The 24,816-nt window shown below is 34.6% G+C and overlaps 2 protein-coding genes across 3 annotated transcripts; both read right to left on the reverse strand.

The window, feature by feature from the left end:
- Window positions 1-2,281: 2,281 nt before the first annotated feature.
- On the reverse strand, window positions 2,282-15,020 carry Cndp2 (Cytosolic non-specific dipeptidase 2). The gene is made up of 9 exons (XM_076129340.1): window positions 14,601-15,020; window positions 12,759-12,956; window positions 11,430-11,691; window positions 10,052-10,199; window positions 8,849-8,949; window positions 8,428-8,558; window positions 7,481-7,603; window positions 7,016-7,174; window positions 2,282-2,632 (listed from the first exon to the last, which is right to left on the reverse strand). The coding sequence occupies exons 1-9, from the start codon at window positions 15,009-15,011 to the stop codon at window positions 2,582-2,584; spliced, it is 1,584 nt and encodes a 527-aa protein (XP_075985455.1). The 5' UTR covers window positions 15,012-15,020; the 3' UTR covers window positions 2,282-2,581.
- A 2,566-nt stretch (window positions 15,021-17,586) lies between these two features.
- On the reverse strand, window positions 17,587-24,534 carry Nct (Nicastrin). Of its 2 annotated transcripts, XM_076129363.1 has the most exons (16): window positions 24,469-24,534; window positions 24,305-24,391; window positions 23,771-23,872; window positions 23,184-23,379; window positions 22,587-22,790; window positions 22,240-22,341; window positions 21,764-21,854; window positions 21,623-21,689; window positions 21,157-21,261; window positions 20,545-20,777; window positions 20,083-20,347; window positions 19,820-19,974; window positions 19,416-19,649; window positions 19,152-19,254; window positions 18,716-18,944; window positions 17,587-18,549 (listed from the first exon to the last, which is right to left on the reverse strand). In XM_076129363.1, the coding sequence occupies exons 2-16, from the start codon at window positions 24,354-24,356 to the stop codon at window positions 18,525-18,527; spliced, it is 2,163 nt and encodes a 720-aa protein (XP_075985478.1). In that variant the 5' UTR covers window positions 24,357-24,391; window positions 24,469-24,534; the 3' UTR covers window positions 17,587-18,524. The 2 variants fall into 2 exon arrangements, with proteins under 2 accessions (XP_075985478.1, XP_075985469.1); XM_076129354.1 differs by having other exon boundaries at window positions 24,305-24,526.
- Window positions 24,535-24,816: the final 282 nt, after the last annotated feature.

Below are 24,816 nucleotides of genomic sequence, written 5' to 3' on the forward strand. Positions count from 1 at the left end.
TCGTGGCGCTTACCAGCTGTTGTACAGAGGTGGTTAGCGCCACGAGCGTTCGAAAAAGCTCTTGCAGCGCGATTATACCACCTTTACCTTATTTTAGCGCTACTGTGTAACGGTTATAAATGCTAACGCTCTAAATTAGTAATATAGTCGGTTTATTATGGTGTAAACTAAATATATTTTTTTAAAATGAATCATCAGTGACAAATGAGGAGACATTTTATTTTTACGGATTGGATTATTAAAATAACAAGTAGTCTATCGCTTTTATTTCTTTGTGTACGTGATATGAAAGTGCGAGTTCAAGTTTGCTGTCAATATATATGTATGTTATCGTCAATATTTTCATGCGCCCTCAAAATATTCAGTTTTAAGTGCAAAAATTATATAGATATGTGGATTTGGAAATTGTATTTTGAACATAAATAAGACTTTGAGGGTTACAGATAATTTAATTAGGGTTATAGGTAATAAAAAATGATTTTAATTATGTTAACGTTACCAGGCTATAGATTTATATGATCTTCAAAAGATCGTAATAACCTCAAAAAATATGTTTACCAAATGCTATAATGGCGTCTCGATCAAGCAGCTCTCAGAGTTGGTTACATCTGCTCTAGCGCCTTAAGCTGTACAAAGGCTCTAGTGTTTTGGTCGCACACCAGCATTTTACTCGTACTTTTAGGGGTCAGTCGTTGAATATTAAAATAGTTTGAAAATCTTTTTTATTTTATTTTATTTTATTTTATTTTATTTTATTTTATTTTATTTTATTTTATTTTATTTTATTTTATTTTATTTTATTTTATTTTATTTTATTTTATTTTATTTTATTTTATTTTATTTTATTTTATTTTATTTTATTTTATTTTATTTTATTTTATTTTATTTTATTTTATTTTATTTTATTTTATTTTATTTTATTTTATTTTATTTTATTTTATTTTATTTTATTTTATTTTATTTTATTTTATTTTATTTTATTTTATTTTATTTTATTTTATTTTATTTTATTTTATTTTATTTTATTTTATTTTATTTTATTTTATTTTATTTTATTTTATTTTATTTTATTTTATTTTATTTTATTTTATTTTATTTTATTTTATTTTATTTTATTTTATTTTATTTTATTTTATTTTATTTTATTTTATTTTATTTTATTTTTCTTTAAAAACAGTTGACAGACTGAACCACCACTGCACCTATGTAAATATATTATGATAATAATTTTAAGCTTTAGTATAAAGGTATATTACTCGGTTATAGCGCTTTAGGTGCTTAACATAATTCTGTAATCCCCATGGCTGTAAAAATGTTTCGAATGATACCTTATACATCTATTTGCCGTACAGAAGCCATATAAATATCTGATATAACGCTCAAGGCGCTATTAAAGACCTACGCAACTCTTTTATAGATGAGTAATACACTAGCCCTAAAAAAATCTGTTATAGAACCTAAGGCATTACAAAAAGCTTATTTACGCTCTTGAGCGCTATAAGCGCAACGCATAACTCCGTTTAAACTCCTTTATCTCCTAAAGTCCCCTTATACAGTTTACGGTGTTATAGAAGATTCCATTAACTCAGTTATACTTCCCTAGGCTGTCTAGCGATGCAATTACATGCTCATATATCACTATAAGTCATTAGTTTCCTACTAAACGGCTACTGTCCCGCCTAGCTGTTAAAGGGTTTTTTAAATAGCTAGTATACAACTTATAGAGAATTGTACAGCATTTGAACGACTCTTATGCAACTATCAGGCTGTATAACGACTGTATAAGCAGCTTGTGTGCTAGTTGGGACGTGAAGAGTAACAAACATCCATACATACCCACAAACTTTCGCATTTATAATATTATAGGATTTATGACACATGGGTTTCGTGTTTTTGAAAATCAAATATTTTTCGCCGTATAAAGCAGTCAATGTCAATTTGTGGTCCTGATTAAACAATATACAAACAAACATACATACATTCACATTTTTACTATAAATTAAACAGATGATGATAGAGGAAAAGTCAGTTGATTCTGCAATATAATAATATTAAAATATAAAATAGTTAGTAAGAACAAAAATATTCAAGGTGTGGGTAATAATAGGTACATTTGTGTTTAGCCGTTTTGGGGAAAACAACGGTATAATGAGAATAAATTAAACGGCTGGTGAGGACTTGCATAAAAGGTGCATAAAGCATAAAATTAGCTTTCATTCCCCAAGAAAACTCTTGAAGGGACATCCTGTAGCAAGGAACAGCGGTAACAAGAAAGAAAAAGTTCTATACTAAACGAAAATATTTATTGTCATAATATAAACGTTACAAAAAGTTTTCAACTAAAACTGAACACAAATAAAGTAAATTGCGTAGCCAGCCACCTTAAACAAATTGACGTGTAAAATTAAAATCTTTATAAAATTGTATATAATATGTAAGGCACCTTATTATGCTGAAACTTAAACGATTATGCAAATATGTACTGTACTTAAAGACAGGAATGTGAACAATGAGCTGTAAACACACTGCCTGATAGGAATATAGTGTTCTTATGTAACGAGAAGCCTGCAACGTTGATGTTCTACTTGGCGAGCTTGCCGACTTCATGCATGTATGCGGCGAACAACTTGATCTGAAAATACACAACATTCATAAGATTTTTGAATATGACACAAGTATAGTTATTACTAGCTGACCCAGCAAACGTTATTTTGCCATATAAATAAAAAACAAATAGTGTCATTCAGGGGTATGAAAAATAGATGTTGGCCGATTCTCAGACCTACTCTATATGCTCACAAAATTACATGAGAGTCTACGTCAACGAAAACTGTGTCGCGAGAATTTTATATATTAGATTATCAGCACAAGAATATTTACAATTATTATAATATTTTGACTAAGCTAAAATATTACAAAGATATAAATTTTAACAGAAAGGGAAAGTGCGCTATGCTTCGCTCGCTACGACGAGAAGTTAATGCTCCTGAAATTTTAATGGCGAATTTGTGTTTCCATGCGATGTCCAGGTCGGTCTATTTGTTTTGAACGTATTTTTTTTTAATATTGGCATGATAATGACTTATGTTATAAATTAAGACAAAAGGTCCTTTAAGTAGACTAAATAGATTAATCGACTTAGTATTATATAGATCTCACAACTTTTTACGGCAAAGAGACTGACCTGCGAGACTTGGGGATTTTACAGAATGATTTTGATGGCGTTATATTTAGCGGATGTGTATTTATCAAAATAGATCCATCAGCGAAATGCTTATTTTTAGCCAACAGGAAAGGTTGTCATTAAAGGCTTACGGTGTTTTACTGTGTATAAATTCAAATGGTAAATAATAGTATAAAGTCTCTGTGGCTCAGTGATTCACGACCACGCCACTACTTGGGTGCATCAGAAGTTCGATTCCCACACGGAATAAGTATTTGTGTGATCTACAAACAGCTTCCAGGTCTAGTGGTACTATGTGGCCGTTGTTTGTATCTATAAATGTCCCAGCGATACACGTACAATGCTTAGTACGGGATTTGTATTTATAAAAGAAACATTGATTTTGAAACAAAACAATCTATGAATAGTTATAATAGTAAGTAGCAGTAGATTCAAGGAATTAGTAACATACGCAAATAGTTAAGGAAATTGGGTGTACGTGATAAAAGTCACAGTAAAAGTCGAGATCACAACGCAGGATACGGGTTCCCGATGGGACTTACCCACATTAAACTGTTGACTATTGATCACCGTTCACAAATATTTTAAGTGATTCACGTCATTTAGTAAGTTATGCTGCAGTGACGTAACGACAAACATGTCTGACGCTCTCGGTAATGAAAATAGTTATCTTAAATCTGTCATCCATCCATGTTAGAATATTCATTAACCCTAGAAAGATAACCATATTTTGACTGCCACAAAAGATAACCATGCGCTTTAGAGGCGTACGATATATTAATATTTTTTTTTTAATGAACTAACTTAACTACAACTAACTAAAAAGCTAACTAAAAAGGACAGGTAGATACGCGCGCTCATTAGAAAGAGACAGCAATTTCAAACGGACGCGGGCGCCTCTGAGGCGTAGGTTATCTTTCTAGGGTTAATAGTAATCCGGAGTTTGGTAACATGTCCGGTAAATGGCAATAGGCTCGCCCCCTATTACATGGTAATAACATGGGTATATTTTATATTTCTAACCTGCCTACACCGTCGGATATAACAGGCATATTATGTATGTACCTATGTAAATCCGTGTTTGGTTCGGATAACTCTAGGTTAACTATTAGACTAAAAAAATATATCATAAAACCTAGAGTGACTTTAACCCGGAAAAAAAAATGATTATGTATCAAACATTTTGGGGGTTTTTGCTTGCGTCAATAAGACGTCAATGAAAATCGCGGTAAGAAAACACACGAATTGCGACACATCTATCTTTATTCTGTCAACTGTATAACAGGAGGAAGTTTTATATCACTACATAGTATAAAACAAAGTCGCCCATTTTGTCTGTAGTCCCTTCGTATGCATAAAACTTTAAAACTACGCAACGGATTTTGATGCGGTTTTCACTAATAGAAAGAGTATTTACTCCGACAGGTTTTTATATATAATTGAAATACATTGAAACTATATTAGCTGAGTTATAGCGATTTATGTCCAAGAAGTCAGAAAAAAAATCTAATTGAAGATTGCATTTGTGCGTGCGCCGCTTATACCGTTGGATACAAGTAAGAACAATGTATAGCAAAAACATTGGTCTTTATTAGTTCTACAAAAAAGTCCGCGATGACATATATCCAGCTTTTTTATTTAAGTCACAAAAACTACTTTTCTGTATTAAAAAAACATTTAATTCGTTGGGTGATGTTTAACTGGTGATATAACCAATAATACATATATCCTTATCAAAATAAGTAAGTTCATCATCACAAGCATTTAATTTAGATTATTTTTGCAGTTTACAGTGTGTTATTTAGACATATAGTTTAGGAGATATCACGATATTAGTATTGCGGCACGGTACGGGCCGGCCGCGGCGGCGGGGGCAGCGTCCCTATAACGGCCAAATATGTGAAACTGTATTATAAATAAGAACTCTGAACCATGTTTGTTGCAATAAATAATTTTGAATTTGAATTTGAATTTGAATTTTGATAATATTACTAGGTACAAACATTGTGTTTTATCACTTTCAAAAAAAAGCAAAACAACAAAAAACCCGCTAAATAAATTGATTAAAAAACATTTCTAAAAAACCCCGTATTTCAACCCTTCCATGGGATTTCACAACCCTTATTAATCAGCAGGGGTTTGTTATTACAAAATCAAAACGTTGAATGGCTTTGTTTATATAAAATTATTATAAAACCGTGTTGACTGGGAGTACATAAATCCTCCATACTCCATACTAATATTATAAATGCAAAAGTAACTCTGTCTGTCTGTCTGCTACTCAATCACGCCTTAACTACCGAACCAATTTGCATGAAATTTGGTATGGAGATATTTTGATACCCGAGAAAGGACATAGGCATCATCATATCATCACGCTACGACCAAAAGGAGCAGAGTACCAGTAATTAATGTTACAAAAACGGGGAAAAATTTCACCCATTCTCCCTTATAGGACGCAAGCGAAGTTGCGCGGGTCAGCTAGTTGCTTTATAAAATACTAGCCGACCCGCGCAACTTCGCTTGCGTCACATAAGAGAATCATAATTTTCCCCGTTTTTGTAACATTTTTCACTGGTACTCTGCTCCTATTGGTCGTAGCGTGATGATGATGATAATAAATCCTCGATAAATGGGCTATCTAACACTGAAAGAATTTTTCAAATCGGACCAGTAGTTCCCGAGATTAGCGCGTTCAAACAAACAAACAAACAAACAAACAAACTCTTCAGCTTTATAATATTAGTATAGATTTGCCTATTTGCCTTACTGGTACTGGTACTGGTTACTGGTACTGCCCTACTGGACTATCGCTGAATAGGTAAGTATTTGAATATCAGTCTTTGGTTACTTTGATCATTTTTAATTTCGAATATCCATAGTGGATGGAGTATCAGATGCGAGACCGTTTGGTACAAACGATAAGGCTGTAGATAAAACATACAATATTTTTTGACATAAAGCATATTTATGTTTTTTCCCTTAGTTCTTTTCAATAGCCCACATCTCGTTTTCAGTCTCATAAAACAATGCAACTTTGATTTTCCTTACAGAAAAATCCAGTTTGATAATTTCGCAATGACGTCGGGCTTTTTTCATTAGATAATAATATCATTCTAACTAATACCTTACTCATCGCAGGAAAAGTACGACATACAGGTACAATCATCATAAAAAATTTCGACCTTAGCGACCTTGAACAACGCATCACTGGAATTTGCGATATGTATGGTAACTCAAATCGAAGAAGGGCTTTCCTGCATGAACTTCGCTTCGCAGTTTTCTGCGTTGCGAATTTGCGTAACTCCGATACCAGGAGCGAATTCTTACAGTTGGTACTATCAACTATTGATTGACTTTTGAAATCTATTTCAAAATTCGTTGGTAAGGCTTTTTTTTATATTTAGGGTTCTCATACAAAATTTGCCGATAGCTAGCCGGTTGTCGATAGTCGATAGTGATAGAGTATCGCGATACAGTAGCGCGCTTGTCTACGGTTAGACTGTCAAGAGTTTTGACATTGAAAATGTATTTCCAAATGGTTTGTTCTAGCTAGCCGGTTGTCGATAGTCGATTATTTATTATTATTATCAGTCCATATAGTCCCACTGTTGGGCAAAGGTCACCCTTCCCTTTTTGCACCTATCTCTATCTATTTAATGTCAATCTTTCGTATGAGAATTGAGAGTCCAACTCATCTCGCTATTTCTGGGGCTTCCGTGTTGACGTTTTCTGTAATTTGGGACCCACTCAGTGATTGTCTTTTACCCAATAGTCTATAGAAGTTAAAAATTGCCCCTTAGCCGTAAAGTCAGGTAATAAGTTACTTACGCCTTCAATATAGTTGCGCACGTTGATCTTCTCGTTCTGTGAGTGCGCCATGTCGTCGCCGGCGCCCATGGGCAGCAGCAGCACGTTGCGGCCGCTCGCCTCCTGCAGCGTGATCGTCACCGGGATCGAGCCGCCCTCGCGGGACATGTCCGGCTCCGTCTGACACGATACAAACAATGATGGTCAGTATACACACCTATGTTGCTAACTCATGTGCACTGATTTAATTCATATATGGCTTGAACGTTTTCGGCAATTTTCGTAGCAGCTACTTGGAACATTAAAGATTTGCAATGGAATATTTGTTACAAACTTCTGGGCTATAAAAAAATTGTTTAAATTTTAATAAGTAGCAAGATATCATCACTTTGAACAGACAAAAGGTCAGGCATCCCGAGCTAAAATGCGCGTTCGCGTTAATTCCCGTATTCTATTGTATACTTTAATAACAAAGTCGCTGTATACCTGATAGATGAGTCTGGTGGCACGTGCGGCGGCCTGATAGTGCGGGTGGTCGGGGTTCTCCGTCCATGCGCGACCGCTCTGCGCAGTAATACGCATCTTGTTAGGAGATCCTCGCTCCGCCCACTGGAACACACAAATAAACCAAATTATTAGTAATGAACTTTTCTATGAACAAGACTGTTATGCTGCTGCATATAATTGAAGTCGATATACTAATGACAAAACTCAAGTTTTGAGAAATCGCTACAATCAAGCCGCATAATTCATAACTCCACATGAAAATACTAACAGAAAATCCACAGCTTTTGTAAATAGATGAAAATGTGAATCTGAATGATATAACTGCGAATTAACAGCCATTTTACGTAGCCTGTGCAACGAATATGTGGGAGAATACCCATCAAGGTAGTTTACATTTCAGTCGAAATTAAACAACGTTCATTTAGTAGCTGTGGGGTTTTTTGTAATATAACAAGCTTGCGTTATATAACGATAGAATACTAAATACCTACAGAAATTTACGTGTGCATGTATAATTACAGCGCATTTCATAATCACTCCACAGTCCATCAATGTCATGTGCTAGTCATATTTATAACAACTGTGTAAATATAATTATATCGTAACGCATTGTTGTCTCCAACAAAAACTTTTATGGGGAACTCGCACATTATTTATACATATTTAAATAATAATAAACTAGCTTTTACCCGCGATTTCACATAGGAATGCGTCATTTTCCCGGGGTAAAAAGTAGCCTATGTCTTTTCTCGGGTATCAAAATATATCCATACCAAATTTCATGCAAACTGGTTCAGTAGTTTAGGCGTGATTGAGTAACAGACAGACAGACAGACAGACAGAGTTACTTTCGCATTTATAATATTAGTATGGACTTAACAAAAGATTACAAAAGACATGCATGCAATTATAAACTCAAGGCTAACCTTCTTGTTGACGTAGTCAAAGACAAGTTTTTCTACTTCTTCGGGCTCCTGGTTAGGCACAATTCTTATTGAGAACTTTCCAATGACTTTTCCTGGGATAACAGTCTTCGCTCCGGGCTGGAAGGCGGCACCTAAAAGTCAACAACTTTATTAAATAAGCTATAAAGATATTCAGTAACTATAAGATACGGATATAGGGAGAACATTACATGATATATGGATATTTAATATGATATTTTGACCATACAATAAATACGCTTATATACGATATTTTTGTATTCATATAAGATATCGAAATTAGCGTATCGCGTCAAAGTTTGACCATGATTATTTTAATATTTTTTCTAGAAACTTAGATTTTAATTCCAACGCTATTATGAAGAATAAAAGGCAAATGTAGAATTTTAAAATAAAACCGTACCTTCGATTCCGTGAAGTGACAGACTCGGGTACCTCCAGCGGTGCATGAGAATTTGTTCCTTGTCGCCATTGTGAGCCAATTTATGCGCTCCAATAGATTCCCTAAAATAAACAAAAAAACACTATGTAGTAAGCTTAGGAGGAGCTTGTGGCTTAGTTAACAACAGCTGCGCGGATCGATCTCTGAGGTTAAGCTACGCTTGCCGAGTTGATCTGTGGATGGGTGACCATCTTATACATATCGAGTTCCTCCGTGTTTCGGAAGGCACGTTAAATTGTCCCGTTAAATTATATTCGGCTTTCAAAGAATTTGCGCTCTCGTTTTTTTAGACAAGTAGCGTCATGTGTCCCGTTATGTATGTATATGCTTATTACTAAAAACATTTTCTCTGCCATTTAATTCTACAAAGTACTCAAATTACAAACATAATACGATTCACCGTATGTCTAATGCGTCATATTTCATTACTAACATGGACTATGTATCAAAACATTGTAAATTTGTATTATTCGCTAGATAGACAGAAACAAAGAGTGCCAATGAACATTGACTCGGGAAACACATGAATCAACATTTATACATATAATATAATACCTACACGCAAGAGTTTAAAGCCCGCCGTATCGTATAACAAACTGATAACATTATTATTGTCTCACATTACAACCAGATTCAGTTATTTACATTCAAATAAGTGAAACAAAATGGTGTTAGCGAACAATGCTACATAAAAAGTTATTTTACTTAACTTTATTATACAATGTTAAAGTGTTCACAACACATTTTTCTATTAAAATTGTAAAGTAGCCTACCTAAATTTCATATCTATGATAGTCTTCGAGGTTTACCAATTATTACGCTATTGTAACTACTTTATCATACTTAACAATTATTTTGGAGAGCCTGTAATGTTCAGGATTTTTACGCTAAGCTATAGATCCGTTAAATACCTGCTTCATGCTCAAGCGAAGTCTTATAAAAAACTTCATAGAACAATGGCCTGCTGACGATATTGGATATTAGTTATAGCAGATATTAGTCCAACCGGATTTAGATGATCAAGAAAAATTATCACAACAAAATAACTGCTGAAGTAGAATGCAATAAAATGCGTCCAATTTGTGTCAACAATTACGAAATACGTCTTGAAAAGTCTGTTTGTGAGACAAGCGTCGTTTCGCGTATTTACACTTTCATAAATACCTGTAAGAGACCGTGTCGAAATCGATGGTGGAGTACAGTTTCTTCTCGGTGTCGGTCAAGGGCGCGACCGACTTGTAAATGTCCGTGATTAAGATCTTCCCATCCTTGTCCACCAGCTGGTTCATCAGATAAATTAGATCGGACATCGCTGTAATTCATACAATCATGTTCAATTGATACTCGTTATATTGGAGCAGTTACGTTAGAATTGCTATGTTGTTGTAGCCAAAAAATGCCTGGTTCAGACTGGTTTATATTTTTTTCGGTAAAAACCATCCGTAACAAAATATAAGGCTGTGTTTGGTAACGATTAAAATTGTCTCTAGCTGTTCCTATTGTCTTGACAATCAGTCGTACTCCTCACAGCAAATGATGGTGAACGATGATTATGCCCGTCCTAGGGTAAAATAAAATATACTTATATACCGGCCTTTATTGCACGTATAGTTGTCTGGAATACGGGCTAATGGTAAGACTTTAAAATATATAAAATGCCGCTATTTAGACTACCTAGTGGCGTTTTACGGATAAGTATAAGAACCTTTGGAAGATGCATAATAATATAGGTACATGACATTTGAGTCTATAACCGGACAAACCGCCATCCAATTAACTGAATGTTCATCGACCATTTGCATAGCGTAAGACGTTATTAAAGTTCACGGGGTTAATGTCTGAGCTTCAATTTCACGTTAAAGTCCTGTTATCATAGTTCGAAAAGAAGCACGATCCCAATATTCTAGTATTTGTGAGATACAAGAATAAGATCGCGTAGTAACTTCGTAATTTGTTGTATATTATTATGTACCCAATATCGTGCATAAATATAATAATCTAAAAATATCATATTTTACCCACATTTCGAGAATTTTAAATTTAAATAATCGTGGGCAAATGCAAGTTACTTTTTATTTAATCACATCGCTTATTGATTATGATAAGAACATTGATAGTGCCGTCGTATTTGTGTTGTTACCAGGGATCCAAGCGTACATAATCAGAAATGATAAACATTATCTATTGTCACATTATACAAATATGTTATTAAAGGATTACGGCTTTATCATTATTACACAACGACATACTACAAGAAAGTAATACTTATTAATAATATGAAATTTCAATACAATTTTATCGAAGACTGCACAAAAATTCGTATTCGCCTTGTTATTATAAAAACCTTGCCTCTATGATTCTAAAAACTTGTCAGTGCGTTTCCAGTTCTTACATTTTTATGCCTGAACATCAGTAAATATTATTTATGATACTATTGCAAGACACGCAAACAGTACTGAAATATTTAAAATATGACAATAAATTTCTGTCACGAACATAAAAAACAACAATATTTTGTATCGAATTAAATGAGCAGTCTTACCTTCGTGAACAGTTCCACCGAAGACACCGCTATGTAAATCCATTTTAGCGCATTCAATCTCTAAGAAGTAGTAGCTGATTCCTCTCAGGCCATAAGTGATGCACGGCTTGGAGGTACCGAGCCAGTAGTTGTCTGATATGCACACATAGTCCACCGTGTCGAAGAAACCTTCCGGCTTTAGTTTTTCCATAAGAAGCTCATCTAGACCCTCTGAACCAGACTCTTCCATACATTCGAATACGAATTTCAAGTTAACGGGTAGCTAAAACAAATTAATCTTGTTATAATATCACACCTGTTATACCCCTAAGTATAAGCAGACGTGTGTGATATTCTCATACCTTAAACAGTACGTAATGTTATTCCCTAGAAGAAGACATAATTGCAATAAATCGGGCAAGATAGCGTACTCCGGGTTATTACGGGCTCTGCTCGATCCGGGAACGGAAACCGAGATTTCGTGATCGGCAGTCGCTTATACTACCTCTCAGACCACAAAAGTAACTGTCATAATATTACATTTTACATAAATAAGTCCCACAGTCCCAGTGACGAATTCATAACTTGGACATGTACGAATAATACTAGTTGTACTGGTGCTGAAAATCCTTTTTTAATCTTTAGCTTAGCTAAAGAAGTTCCAAAAAAATATGATATTTTTTGTAACCCACAATGCAGTCGTGTTTATGTTTTTCAATAAAAACTAAACATCAAGAATGAACTTGACATATGCACATTTACAACACAATGAAATTGCAACTGTTATCAATCTAAACCATGATTGTAATGCCTAAAAGTGTGTAACGTTTAATGGAGTATGTAAAGTCGATAATCGTATTATTCAAACACAAATAGAGTAATAGATGCAAACAGGTTTTCCTTTTGTATTTCAAAACACCAAAACCACAAAAACTCCTGTCTTGATAAAAAACTAGAGGTGACTTATCATCTCTTTGGATAATTATTCTAGACATTAATTACGATAAATCAGTAAATTAGTACCTATTAAGTATCTAATCTAAATAAGTACCGATTTTAATGTTTTCAATTTAATAATAAACTTTTAACAGCAATAAAAGTCCGTAAGAATATAATAACACAAATTATTATGAAAACAATTATCTAATTCACCATGTAATATTCAAAATGCAAATAGGTCTCATATAATTTTAATGCAATTTGGCATGATTCTTAAACACAGGAGATCAAATCAAGCGTTAGGAATAAGCTGGTGACTACTTTTTGAGCTTACTAATTTGAGCAAAAAACTGTTTATGTAGCTAAAGCCACAAGAGTATACTAGTGTTTAAAAATTATTATTATACATACCTCTTCACCAATGCCCTTGTAGGCATTAATTGCATGAAGCCAGCCCAGTACTGGTCCCTTGTCATCAGTAGAACCACGGCCATACAACTTATCATTGCGTTCAACCAACTCAAATGGCTCCGTGTCCCAGCCATCTGACTTCAGCGCAGGCTGGACGTCCAAGTGACCGTATATACAGATGGTGTTCTTCTTGGGATCCTTCAATGAAAAAAAATATTTATTGGCTAAAATAATATGTAAATAAAGGGTTTTGTATTTACAATTTATCATTCATGTAATTATTTTCTTGATTTCTCAGTACTCACATGGGAAAAGGTGTAATTTTAGATCTGTATGTATATTTAATTTTGTAGTAGCAACAGCATTATCAATTCAGTTGTGCATTAGAAATATTACATTATTTTTGATAATGACCAATTAAATTGTCTATTTTATGACCTGCTGCTATTGTTCTTTAGTTTTATTACAAGATAATGCATAAATTTACTTTTCTATTTATTACCTTGTAATGTAATTACATGTAGAAAACATCTGAGTAAAATTAAAGTAATGGAGAATGTTACTAGGTATGCCAAATCGCTTGAAATTTTGACTTAGTAAAGCCTGTACATGTACATGCAAACTAGTTTTTGTTTCAGTCAAAAATACCAAGTAGTTTTGATTTTACAAGCATTCAAAGTTTCAAAAAATATCGAGTCCCGCTAACAGCGTGACGTCATAGTACACCATGCCGCGCGGGCCGCGTCCCGCTTAATATCAAGTCTCCAGCCGTAGATGTAATAGCTTATGCAGTATTTTGTTGTGTTTTCGTCTGCTTATTACATTTAAAGTGTAATAATAGTAAATATTATTAAAAAAGACTATGTGAGCCAGACTTAGCGTAATGTAGAATGACGTCACACCGACTCGCGCGGTTACAACTTGTTTTACTTATAAATCGGAAACTAATTGACGTATCAAAGTAATTCTTTCACTAGTATTTTTTATTTTTAACAGAGAATATGGAGAGCTAATAATCCAAATTTGTTAACATTCTCCATTATGTATCTTTTGTGTAAAATTAATATATTACATGTATAATTTACTGCACTGTAATTAATCTCTGATATTAATTTCAACTAATATTTCTCTATGATAGTTTTTATGGTGATAACTTTTATAAAGTAAAACTGAATGAAATAAAATATTGCATGGAATAATTTTGAATTTTATGTGCTCGCAAGCAGTGAGTCTGCCTATTGATATAAGCTACAAATAGAGTTTTCATGTCTTATGAGTAAATCAATCAATGCAAATATATATTTTATTCACTGCATATTAATATTGTTGATCCTAATCCAGATGTAAGGAAGTACTGCAGTTTATCTGACATTCTGACAGCTGATTGACAACCAGCCTTATTAATAGTATTCCTTTAAGACTTAGATACAAATAACAGATGTTGTATAAATATGGATCACCTTCAGTAAATAAAATTTTAAATAACAAATTTACCATCCAAAACATGTAATATTAAACTATTTTTTAACACAAATTCATATGAATTTTAATCAGGTACTGTCCTATGTATATAATTAAATCAATGCAAATAATGAAATAAGTAATATAATACCCTATATAAACCCTTCCAAATTTCAGAACTCAGAAAACAAAATAAGAACAAAGAGGTGGTATATGTTATCTAAATGACATAGAAAGTAGAGAGCTACATTTGATCAATGATAATATATTGAATATGTCACTCCACTACTATTCAGTACTTTAAGTTTATAACTTTTATAAGTAAACATAATTTTGCTCTTAATAAACAATAAGTTAAGGAGCTAAAATAATTATACTTACATTTCCCAAAACGCCTACTAAAACTGGCGGCAATTTAACCTTTTGTCCGTCAATAGTCTGATAGCCGACGTCCCTGAGCTGAGTGGTAGCACCAACCTCTTTCAGTTTCTCCTGTGTCCACTCCACCATTCGTACACAGTCATTTCGGTACTTTATATCACATGATACAGAAGGAATTGCGACTGCTTCCTTCAAAAGGTTCTTATAAGAACTCGCATTCTGATCTACGAACTTGAATATCTGAGGTAATGTCTTATCGCCCATGGTTAAAGTAATCTCTTTAGCTACTGTGTAATTTCTATGGATTAAACGGCCTCTTATATTGCTTCTTATTGACAGTGATGCTCTGACCGCCGGGAACTTTATATCATTACAAATGCTAATCGCTCTCCTAATCAAAGAAGCAGTCATGTTGATCGGCTAACTGACAGCTGTCATTGTGACTTTGACACATGACAGTCGAACTAACAAGATGGGAAACGAAACGTATTCATCCTAAAATATAGAAATATAATTTATTATTTAATATAGCTCAATTTTCTTGTCGGAATTCTTATAGGTTGCTAAGCAGTTACTGATATAATAAAATATATCTAGTAGCTAATCCAAACTGTGCTCATATAATATACATAAACAAACACCACAGAGTATTATCTGCACTGTGTTCCAGGGTGAAAACTTTAAAGACAATACCCTAGTTTCGGTAGAAGACGCACAAGACATGAATCGATTTGAAAGAAACTTATTAATAAAGAGAAGAAGTTACCTATGTAGTTTACATAAAATAGGGATAGTAAGTGCCTACCTAATTTAGTTGGAGATCCGTTGTTGGAGATCATGATGCATATTAAATGTCTCGGATTCGAATCCCTGGTCGGGATAGAAGCTGATTCCTGAGTTTCTCTGATACTTTTGTTCGTCCCGATAATTAAGTGTACAAGGACCAGAAATTACAAAGCAAGCAAGCAAGCTTTTACTGACTTGTATTAAATGCGGACCTGCGATCTCAAGATTCTGTCGTCAGAAGTAGAAGTAAATGAACACTACCTTGCAACGACATAAATAACACCGGTAGATGTGTTCACAGACCATACTTCATTAATTTGCTACAAACCTCATCAAAGCCTTTTACCGTCGCTTTAGTCTGCCAATAAATAAAATTAAATAAAATATCCCAAATTACCATGTCATGTCAACAAAATAAAGTTAAAAAATAGTGAAGAAGGTGAAAATCAATTGCAATGGAGTCAAAAATACCCAATATTTAAAAGTGATGTGCTGAACGGTGCTGAACTACGATACGATAAATCTAAAAAATAATATTAGTCGTCAATTCAAAATGCACTAAATTAGCAGCTAAATATTATATAACCCAGTGCTATCCATACATTATAAAACAAAATGCCCAGGAATCATAATAAAACACCAAACGATCTAAAATCAATCGCAAAAAATATAAATTCGGAGTTCAATAATTTACTATTTATTTGCGGCTTAGAGAAATATATTATAAATTATCTGGATCATTTTTCCACGGATTACAACTATATCATAGAATTTGTACACGATGAATGTTGCGAGATTGTACCTTATAATTATTTAGGCAAAAATATATTCCGAAGACAACAAAATGTGATTGATAAAATTGAAAAGAGAGAATTAATCGCCACTAATCCTTGGGGTTGGAGAAAAACTAATAAACCCTTTAGTGGTATAAAAACTGAAAGTTTTTATTATAATAATTATGGGAGTGCTGATATAAGGCGATTACACCTTGTAAAAATATATATGTGCAATATTATTGAAGAGTTATTGACGGGTAATACTGATTGGTCAAATGTTTTTAAACATAAACGCAACACGCAGAATAAACATAGTCTAGTAAATTACAAAAGAAGGACTCATTTCTTTACTGAGCAAATGGAACACTTACGAAGCTTGAAATCTAAAAAAGCCCTAACATCCTCGAATGGTAAAGGAACTTCGTTTGGTATCATGATAGGAGAGAAGGATATGAACATCGTAATATCAATATCAAAATATTCGTTTTCTAATCTCTTGGAAACATTATCTGAAGTAATTAGCTTGTGTAGTACATTCACAGTTTCCCCAGGAACTAGTGTTACTACGAAGTTTGATGGGTTTTGGTATTTCCAAAATTTAACGCAAGGTTACTTAATAAAAAGGCTAATATATGGGAATATTAACACCCTTAATGTTATGAGAAAATTGTATTATATACTAATCACCGACATAAATGCAAACGTTAATATAGAAATTAACTTTATGTTAAAACCTGGAGTCTTCTTAAGTTATGCGAAAAACTTTCCAAATGAAGTTTCATCAAAAACTATTGAATGGAATGAAAACCACAGACATATTTTGATAAGTTCAAATTCTCTAAATTCTTCGTTCGTTTGCAACGTATTTAGTGAAGGTCACCATCAGACATTACCACTTAGGGCAATCAAGTACGTGGAGTGCACCGACAGTGATACATTGATTCAAGTATTAGACTACGAAGAACTGTTACTTACTGAAGTTCGACGCACAATATCACGCACGAATATTCTATCTTCAGAGTTTAGCACAGATATTGAAGAAACATGCAAAACTATACCTATTAACAAAATATCACTTCAATATAATGAATTTGTAGATCCAAGTGATATAAGAAGCAAAGAGTTAACCACTATACTGGCAAGTGAGCCTGCAAACGCGACTGTCGCCCATCTAGTAACACAAAGCAAATTGTTGGTAAAACAACTTTATGAGAAATCGAAAACTCTAAAAACGAGTTGTACTGTGATCCCCAAGATGTTCAATGTCGATATTATAAATGAAGCATTGTTTGACGCAACGTCTATAGATTTTGAAAAATATTGTAAACCGTTGGTGACACAAACACTAAATTCTGATTTCCTAAAAAGTTTATGCAAATCATTAGTCAATGTATTCTTTTTGTAGGCTCTGAAATAAAACTATGTTTGATTTTCACTAGTTTTATTAACAATTTTAATTCTCATATTAGAAATCGTTCAAACCAATAACGTCTAGGATGATAACAGCCAAGATTGCTAATTTCAAATTAATCTTTTAAGATCCATATTTTATTCTCAACTTAAAAGAGAAAATAAACTTTCTGGAACTGTCAGTTAAAATTTAAACGATTTCCAATAAAATACTTTTTAGTCGGCAATAAATACAGTAATTCAATTCAACTAAAATAACTCAAATTTAATAAGCTTATCAATTACATACATTTAAGTAGTCACTGATCATGTCATGTGTTATCAAACCAAGCACTAGGTAATATAAAAATTAGTTCAATAGTGTAATCTCATATTTAGGTAATGTAATTATTGCTGCAATGAGTGAACAAATTATTATTGACGACGATTGTAAAAAGAAAATTATACTATTTCTACTCTGAATCGCGCAACACCGTTCGCGAGTTAGGTTTTTGAAAAGCGGCCTTTCTAACCTTTCTTGGACTTCTAGAAAATGTTGAAATACCATAAATTATTAGCCTTTCTCGTGTCTTAGTATGATTAACTTACTAACGTCATTAATAATTGTCATTCATTGCATTCACCATTCTATCATCTATGTCACATGTTACAGATGTTGCATGTGATTAGTTTACGCTATTTGATCGTTATGTTGTTATACTTGTTAAAAAATATCTTGGTGTTCTGATTCTAAATTCTTTATGTAGGTATACTACCCAACCGAATACATTTTAAAACTTAACCTAATTGGTAAGTTCAATCTAACGAAGGTATCAGAGTCGAATCACACCACACGCAAGCAAGGAATGTGTCATATTTTAAACTATCTATCACACCGAAGACAGTCTCAGTCCTGTTATCACAAATATTCACATAAACGTAACACAGTCTTCTTCGTTAATATTCCGCTACTTCAACAGTTAACGGTCCGTAGGATACTGAAACAAAATAGTATGAATCAGAGATCGGTCGGATATCTATCGCACGTTATATCTATAACGGCGTCCGTAGAAACCAACGGGGTACTATCACATCTCAATTGCCAGTAAATACAAACAGGTGAGTGAAACGGAATGGGATATATAAAATACGTAAGATATTTACCCGGAGGCGGCGTCGTCGGCGACGATGGCGACGGTGGAGGGCGCGAAGAGTCGTGCGGAGTGTCGCTGCAGCCAGTACGTAAGCGCGGCGGCCAGCAGCGTGGCGGCCGCGCCCGCGCCCGCCGCCAGCCGCGCCCCGCCTCCACTGGCGCGCACGAACACGCGCGCCCACATGGCCGCCCACACCGACTCCGTCCACGACGAGTACACGCCCGACTTCAGGTCGTAGTCTGCAATGCGCACCGCTCATTGTTAACGAGCGTTTGGATCTGTGTCGATGCGGACTGAAGGACCGTTTTGTGTAAAAATCTTCGTAGTATCAGATTTTGCCCACTGGCAAGTCTTTTAAAAATCACCACTTCTAATCACACTTAAATAATTTATTCTCTTTTATAAACTAAAATGTTTATATTTAATGTACAATGAAGCACACTTACCCGGTATGAGGAAAGCGGGACTGACGGCGGCGCTTATGTTCATAGTCGTCTGTATACATACTCCGGTGTGATTCCAACCCCTCAGGTAGTAATGGGTGTAACCCTGCAACGAACACGATTAAAATAAAAAGGCGGGAATGAGTAAAATATTTTCACCTATGACGACGCATGACTCTCCTATGACGATCTATACTAGGATCGCAAAATGAGAAAGTAGTTCAAATATGGGTAGCCTTAGAAAAAAATAATATTGTGATAGATTACCGGCTGCGTCCTGGCGTTGCAGGCGGTGCGATTGTCGGGCAGCCGCGAGCCCGTGAGCAGCGCGAGCAGGTGGCCGACGAACACGGGCGCCACGCCCGACCACGCCGCCACGCCCACGTACAGCGGCGCCGCGCGCTCCGCCGGGCTCTCCGCCGCGCCGCTCGACGCGTACTCCGCCGCGCTGATGAGCCGGCACGCTTGGCTGCGCAGGAAGCAGTACAGCATCTCATCCACCTGCCACCGACAAACGATTAACAACATGGAACAGAACGACGTTTTTTGGTATAGTATATTTTTACTAGAACTCATAGAAACGCTATTTCATCGTATTTCAATAAACAAAAAATTCTAGATTTGACGTGAATACGAAACAAATACCAATAGTCTGACCTCAATATACGTACCAAATGAGCGGAAGCGACGACTGTCCCGCTGTATGCCTTGCCAGCGACCTTATGGTACAAAGTTCGCGCAAGAGCAGTCGCGAGACGAGCTATTTTCACTTGCGGATCACTCTCCTTCATTGTTCCGTTCGCTATGAGATCTTCGGTAGATATAACTGTATAAACAACAAATAAATATTTTAATGATTGAATGACCTCTTAACCTAGAAAGTATTCACAATAAAATTACTACGTACACAAATTGAGTTCAAAATCATACTTACATGTACCATTAGCATCGATAGTAATATTACGATAGTTGAAGTAGATTTTATCAAAGTCATCGAGCGCCGAGTGGTAGAACATGTTGGTGAATGTGCTCTTGTGATCGGCGAGGAGTACTTCGGGCAGGTCTCCAGTGAGGGTGGTGTTGAGGATACGACGGAACGAGTGAAGCGACGACGGCGGCAGGTTCTTAGTGAACTCTGACGATAGCGACATGTTGAACTGTTGTGTGTTTGTTAACATCTCGTTCAGGAACTCTGTTATCTGGAATATTTTGAAACATAATGTCATCATTGTAATGTTGAAAATCCATTACCGTTGTCATAGTATAAGGACTTCAATATGCTATGTAAGGTGCTATATGATAAGTCTACTATGATTAAGACCCCTGATAACTAATTCTTTTTGTTGATATACAAAGATGATTCGAGAACAAACTCATACACTCGAAAGTAGCCTACCTCTGGTATGGGACTATCGTAGGGCACAAAGGCATGTATAGGCCACGAGCTGTCAGCGTTAACATTGGCAAGTGCGCCGCCGATCTGTCCCAGCTCCACGTGCAGGCGGATGTCAGCGGGCGCGAGCGGCGCGGCGGCCGGCCACGCGCCCCTACTGATGTCGTACGCCACCCGCTGAGAACCAATGTAGTCGAAGGCTTCCCCGTTGAACAGTGTCCATAGTACGTTGTGATCTAGAATGTAACAATAATGTCTCAAAAACATACTGATACTGCTAGCATGTCAGCATGTGCCATCCCACTGAGCAAAAGCTTTTTTTAAATTAAAACATGATTAATAACAATTTAGACTTTACAAGTGCAAAAAAATTGTGCAACTTAATAATAATATTATTTCCCTAGTGATGAGCGAAGATTAGAATGTCGATCGGAGGCCTGCAACGTCGCACCACCTTACCCGACGTTACCCGACGACGCGACACGTGTCGCAGTACATTTATTTGTTCTCTTTTATATACCTCACTTTAGTGTCTAAAAGGGCTTTTGGTAAAAAATAGTTTTTATGCCATACTTATTTGATTCCGACGTAGTCAAAGAGTAAAACCAAACTTACTATATAACTGTTCGTCTTTGACAGGGATCAATTGCGAAAGTGTTGTAGCTGCCGTTAACAAAGTGACCATTCCGACGACAGAACTCATAGCTCCGGGTGATACACCTGGAATTGTTAACATTAGGTCACAAAACATACAGGAAAACGTTGAAAAATAAAATATAGACTTCATAAGTTCTTATTTTCCTCATTCTTAGCTGATATACTCTGCTTGATAGGTGGGTTAGTTCAATTACTGTTAAATACTGTAGCAATATGATATTCCTATGGGCAGTATTGGCAGTTAATCATGTAACTTCTGGCCCATCGCGCATTCGCTCAGTTTACAAAGCTCTTGGTTACATAATATACACTAAAACTTTCCTTGGGAATTGCAACATTAATTGGTGAAAACCTCATAACGATACGTTAAGTAGATTTTGAGTGATAAACGCTTATCATTCACATCATTTAGTGATAAACTTACCATCAAACAATGTGGCTGTATCAATTCTGGCCGTCACTAGTGTCACCGGCTTTGCTGGCTTGGTATCCTGAATTAAAACAAATACGCAAATAGAATCAAACTACGTTACTTCTTACTCAGCCAGTCTTAAATTATACATACCATAGTACGAGGAAACAGAGAGTAGTACACATTGTTATCACCTAGAGGATCACATACTTTCGTAGAAGATATTACAGCCGATGCTGCAGATCTAGAACAACAAACATAATTTTTGTAACAATTTTTAATTATAATCAGACCGTACAAACGTGCGATCTACGCCATGATCGAAAGAATTAAATGAATAAGACAATGTGTAAGTGCGAGCAAGAGAACCGATAAAATGACATTACTTTTTTCGCAAGTTTGAAATGGCCTGGGTATAATCAGAAGTGTAGCACAAAAACATTATTTTTGTTTATATGTCTTGTATGAATCAGCACATACAGATAAAGAGCGGAAAAACATGATGGGATCACAAACTAATGTCAATACATTCACCCTGTATATTTAATATAGAATTCATCAATAACTAAGCTATTAATTTATTAGTTAGTAAATCAGTTAATCAAATCTCAAACCCTGACTTTCCTTACCTTCTCAAACACACCTCACTGTTGACTGCAGCAAACATAAAGGAATTCAACTGGAGGGAGCATAGTGGAGCACCATCCTGATTGCTTTTGTCCACATTGAATCTAAAATATAAGATCAAAATAATATACTTTATAATAAAATTTAATAAGCATTCAAATCTATAGATTTAACGCCTAAATTCATCACAATGGGATAGTATCAGTTAACTTATTAGGCTAAATTTTCACATTTGTTTTTCTACATTCGCACTTTACCTAGTGTATTGAATAGGTTATCTAATACTTATCCATAAGGCATGGAACTGTCACCTAATATTGTTTGAGTACAATACAGAAACATAACTTACTTTTCATAGCACTGTTCAATTTTGACAATCTCTTCAGATCTTGACTTAGGCAGGTAGAATATTGGGAACGGAATGTCGCGGCGTAACAAGCCCGTACCTTTCTCGTTCCATACAATACCACCCGCTACTGATGATGAACATGTACTGTTAGGACCCGAGTAATACTCATTGGGACACCTTGATTCTTGCGTGAAAGATGAAGGACTGAAAAAGTACATAAAAATGTATGGTACATGTTTATAACTCTACAAGACTACAGATATTTAATAATTTGTTATGTTGCCTTCAAGTCTGCATTAGATGAATACAGGCCAATGATGATGCCTTCAAGTATTTCGTAAATCAATCATTCATGTGATAATCAAGCATTCTCATAAATGGCAAATAGCTGTTTTATGAGTGCAGAATCAAATCGAACAAAGGTTTTTAACACTAAGAAAAAGAAAGGGCAGCAAGAAATATATTTTATGATACCATAAATCTATTGAATAGATAGATATTTATTGCTAAGCATTTGTTTCAATTCAACTTACAACATTTTAGATATTTTGTTCATCTCAGTTTGATGAATAAAAAACAGTAATAATAATTTATTACCTGTGTGTAGCATTATCATAAAGTAGTACACCAGAAATATAAGCAGGTTGGTCCATAAACAGCTCAATGACGTCATAAAACAGTGCTGTGCTCACAACAGCCATGTATGGTCCAGCAGTAGAATTCTGCACTAGCCATTGTGCATCTTCAACACCTCTTATCATTTGGACCACACCTACTGCTCCATTGTCAGCAGCTAGAATAAAATGATTGAGTAAATGGCAGGACCTATTATTCCTTTGTTTTATCAAATATTATCAATACCTGGTGTTAAATTATTGTGATATATCATTCAATGTATAACGTTACAAGGTAGGTCTAAATGATACATCACATAGTCACAGTTTCACATCTGGATAAATATTTAATAGCCAATCAAGTGGAATTTTGACAGCTGTTTTTAAACATTTTCTGTAACTTTATCTAACTGACAAATTATACATATTACACTTCATAATTATTATAATGTGTTTAATAATACATTAATTACAATCTTCATACTACTCTTTCATAGTTATCTTCTTAATGATGGGATAGAGAATAGTGTTAGTAAAGAGTTTTTGTCATCTATATGATATAGTACTTACATGAACATCCTGCCTGATGAGTTCCATTAAGTCTTCTGAAACATGCTGCTCCTCCTTCAATAGATGAGTATATTTGTTCATGCAACCTCTCTGAATTTACACCTAGAACATAGAAAATTAACTGTAGGATGTATATTTTTTCAAAAAGTCTGTGCACCAGGTCACTATTCTACTTAGTGTGATTGTCATACTATAACAAAAATACAGGCTATAGTATATAAGTTTTCAATAAAAACTCGCAGCAATTCATTTATTTTTATATCAAGTATTAAACTAGACAGCCTAAATTGTTTGAGTATTATATTTATATACAATATATACAATAGAATACTTAAATTTGTCATTACACTTAGTAAACATCAATGGCAAGTTGTGACTAATACATGATAAAAAACTTAAAACATGAAATGCTTGGAGACTTGGATCCAAGATATTGTAATTATAAATCGTTATATTCAAACCAGCTCTAGGTAGAATGATATAGTCACTTGAACCTTCGACAAATTAGTCATGAAACCAAAATTTTATACTTACAAGAGTAAATACTAGAGAGTATCAAAAACCAATAGAAAGTGGATACTGCCATGATCTTTTCATCCCACTAATCCTTAAATTTATAAACTGGAAGTTATAAGAGAAATTAAATAAATCTTATTTATAAATAACTAGATATTGAAGATTGAAAACTAACAAATTACTTTAACATGACACAACAACAGTCAATTCACTGTGCTCCGGATCAGTAAGCCAGGGTGACCAACTTGTTCTGTTCTTTCTCCCGTAATACGTTGTACATTTATTTCAATAGGTAAATAGATGACTCTAGGATGACAGAATTAATTTCCAATATTATGCTATACATTTTAAAAAGAAATTGCATAATGTATAGCTTGCTGGACATACAACTTGTTTAGCATCCAAATTTTAAAGTTCTCAGCCCAAATTTTTTAACAATACTATTTATTTCACCTGAAATTAGGGGGAGATTATCTTAGTAGTAAGCAATCGACATCAATAGACAAAAAGACAGCATGTCAATTCATGAC

This window comes from Anticarsia gemmatalis, chromosome 2, assembly GCF_050436995.1.
Source record: "Anticarsia gemmatalis isolate Benzon Research Colony breed Stoneville strain chromosome 2, ilAntGemm2 primary, whole genome shotgun sequence".
In the NCBI taxonomy this organism is placed as follows: domain Eukaryota; kingdom Metazoa; phylum Arthropoda; class Insecta; order Lepidoptera; family Erebidae; genus Anticarsia; species Anticarsia gemmatalis.

Excerpts from the sequence above, each read along its gene's own strand:
- Nct (XM_076129363.1), bottom strand. The coding sequence starts at position 24,356 with ATGGCAGTATCCACTTTCTATTGGTTTTTGATACTCTCTAGTATTTAC. Across the intron at positions 22,791-23,183 it reads TATGATAATGCTACACACAG|TCCTTCATCTTTCACGCAAG; the intron begins GTAATAAATTAT and ends GTACTTTTTCAG. Across the intron at positions 21,262-21,622 it reads TACAGCCACATTGTTTGATG|GTGTATCACCCGGAGCTATG; the intron begins GTAAGTTTATCA and ends TAACAATTCCAG.
- Cndp2 (XM_076129340.1), bottom strand. The coding sequence starts at position 15,011 with ATGACTGCTTCTTTGATTAGGAGAGCGATTAGCATTTGTAATGATATA. Across the intron at positions 8,950-10,051 it reads TTCGACACGGTCTCTTACAG|GGAATCTATTGGAGCGCATA; the intron begins GTATTTATGAAA and ends TGTTTATTTTAG. Across the intron at positions 7,604-8,427 it reads TTGACTACGTCAACAAGAAG|TGGGCGGAGCGAGGATCTCC; the intron begins GTTAGCCTTGAG and ends TGTGTGTTCCAG.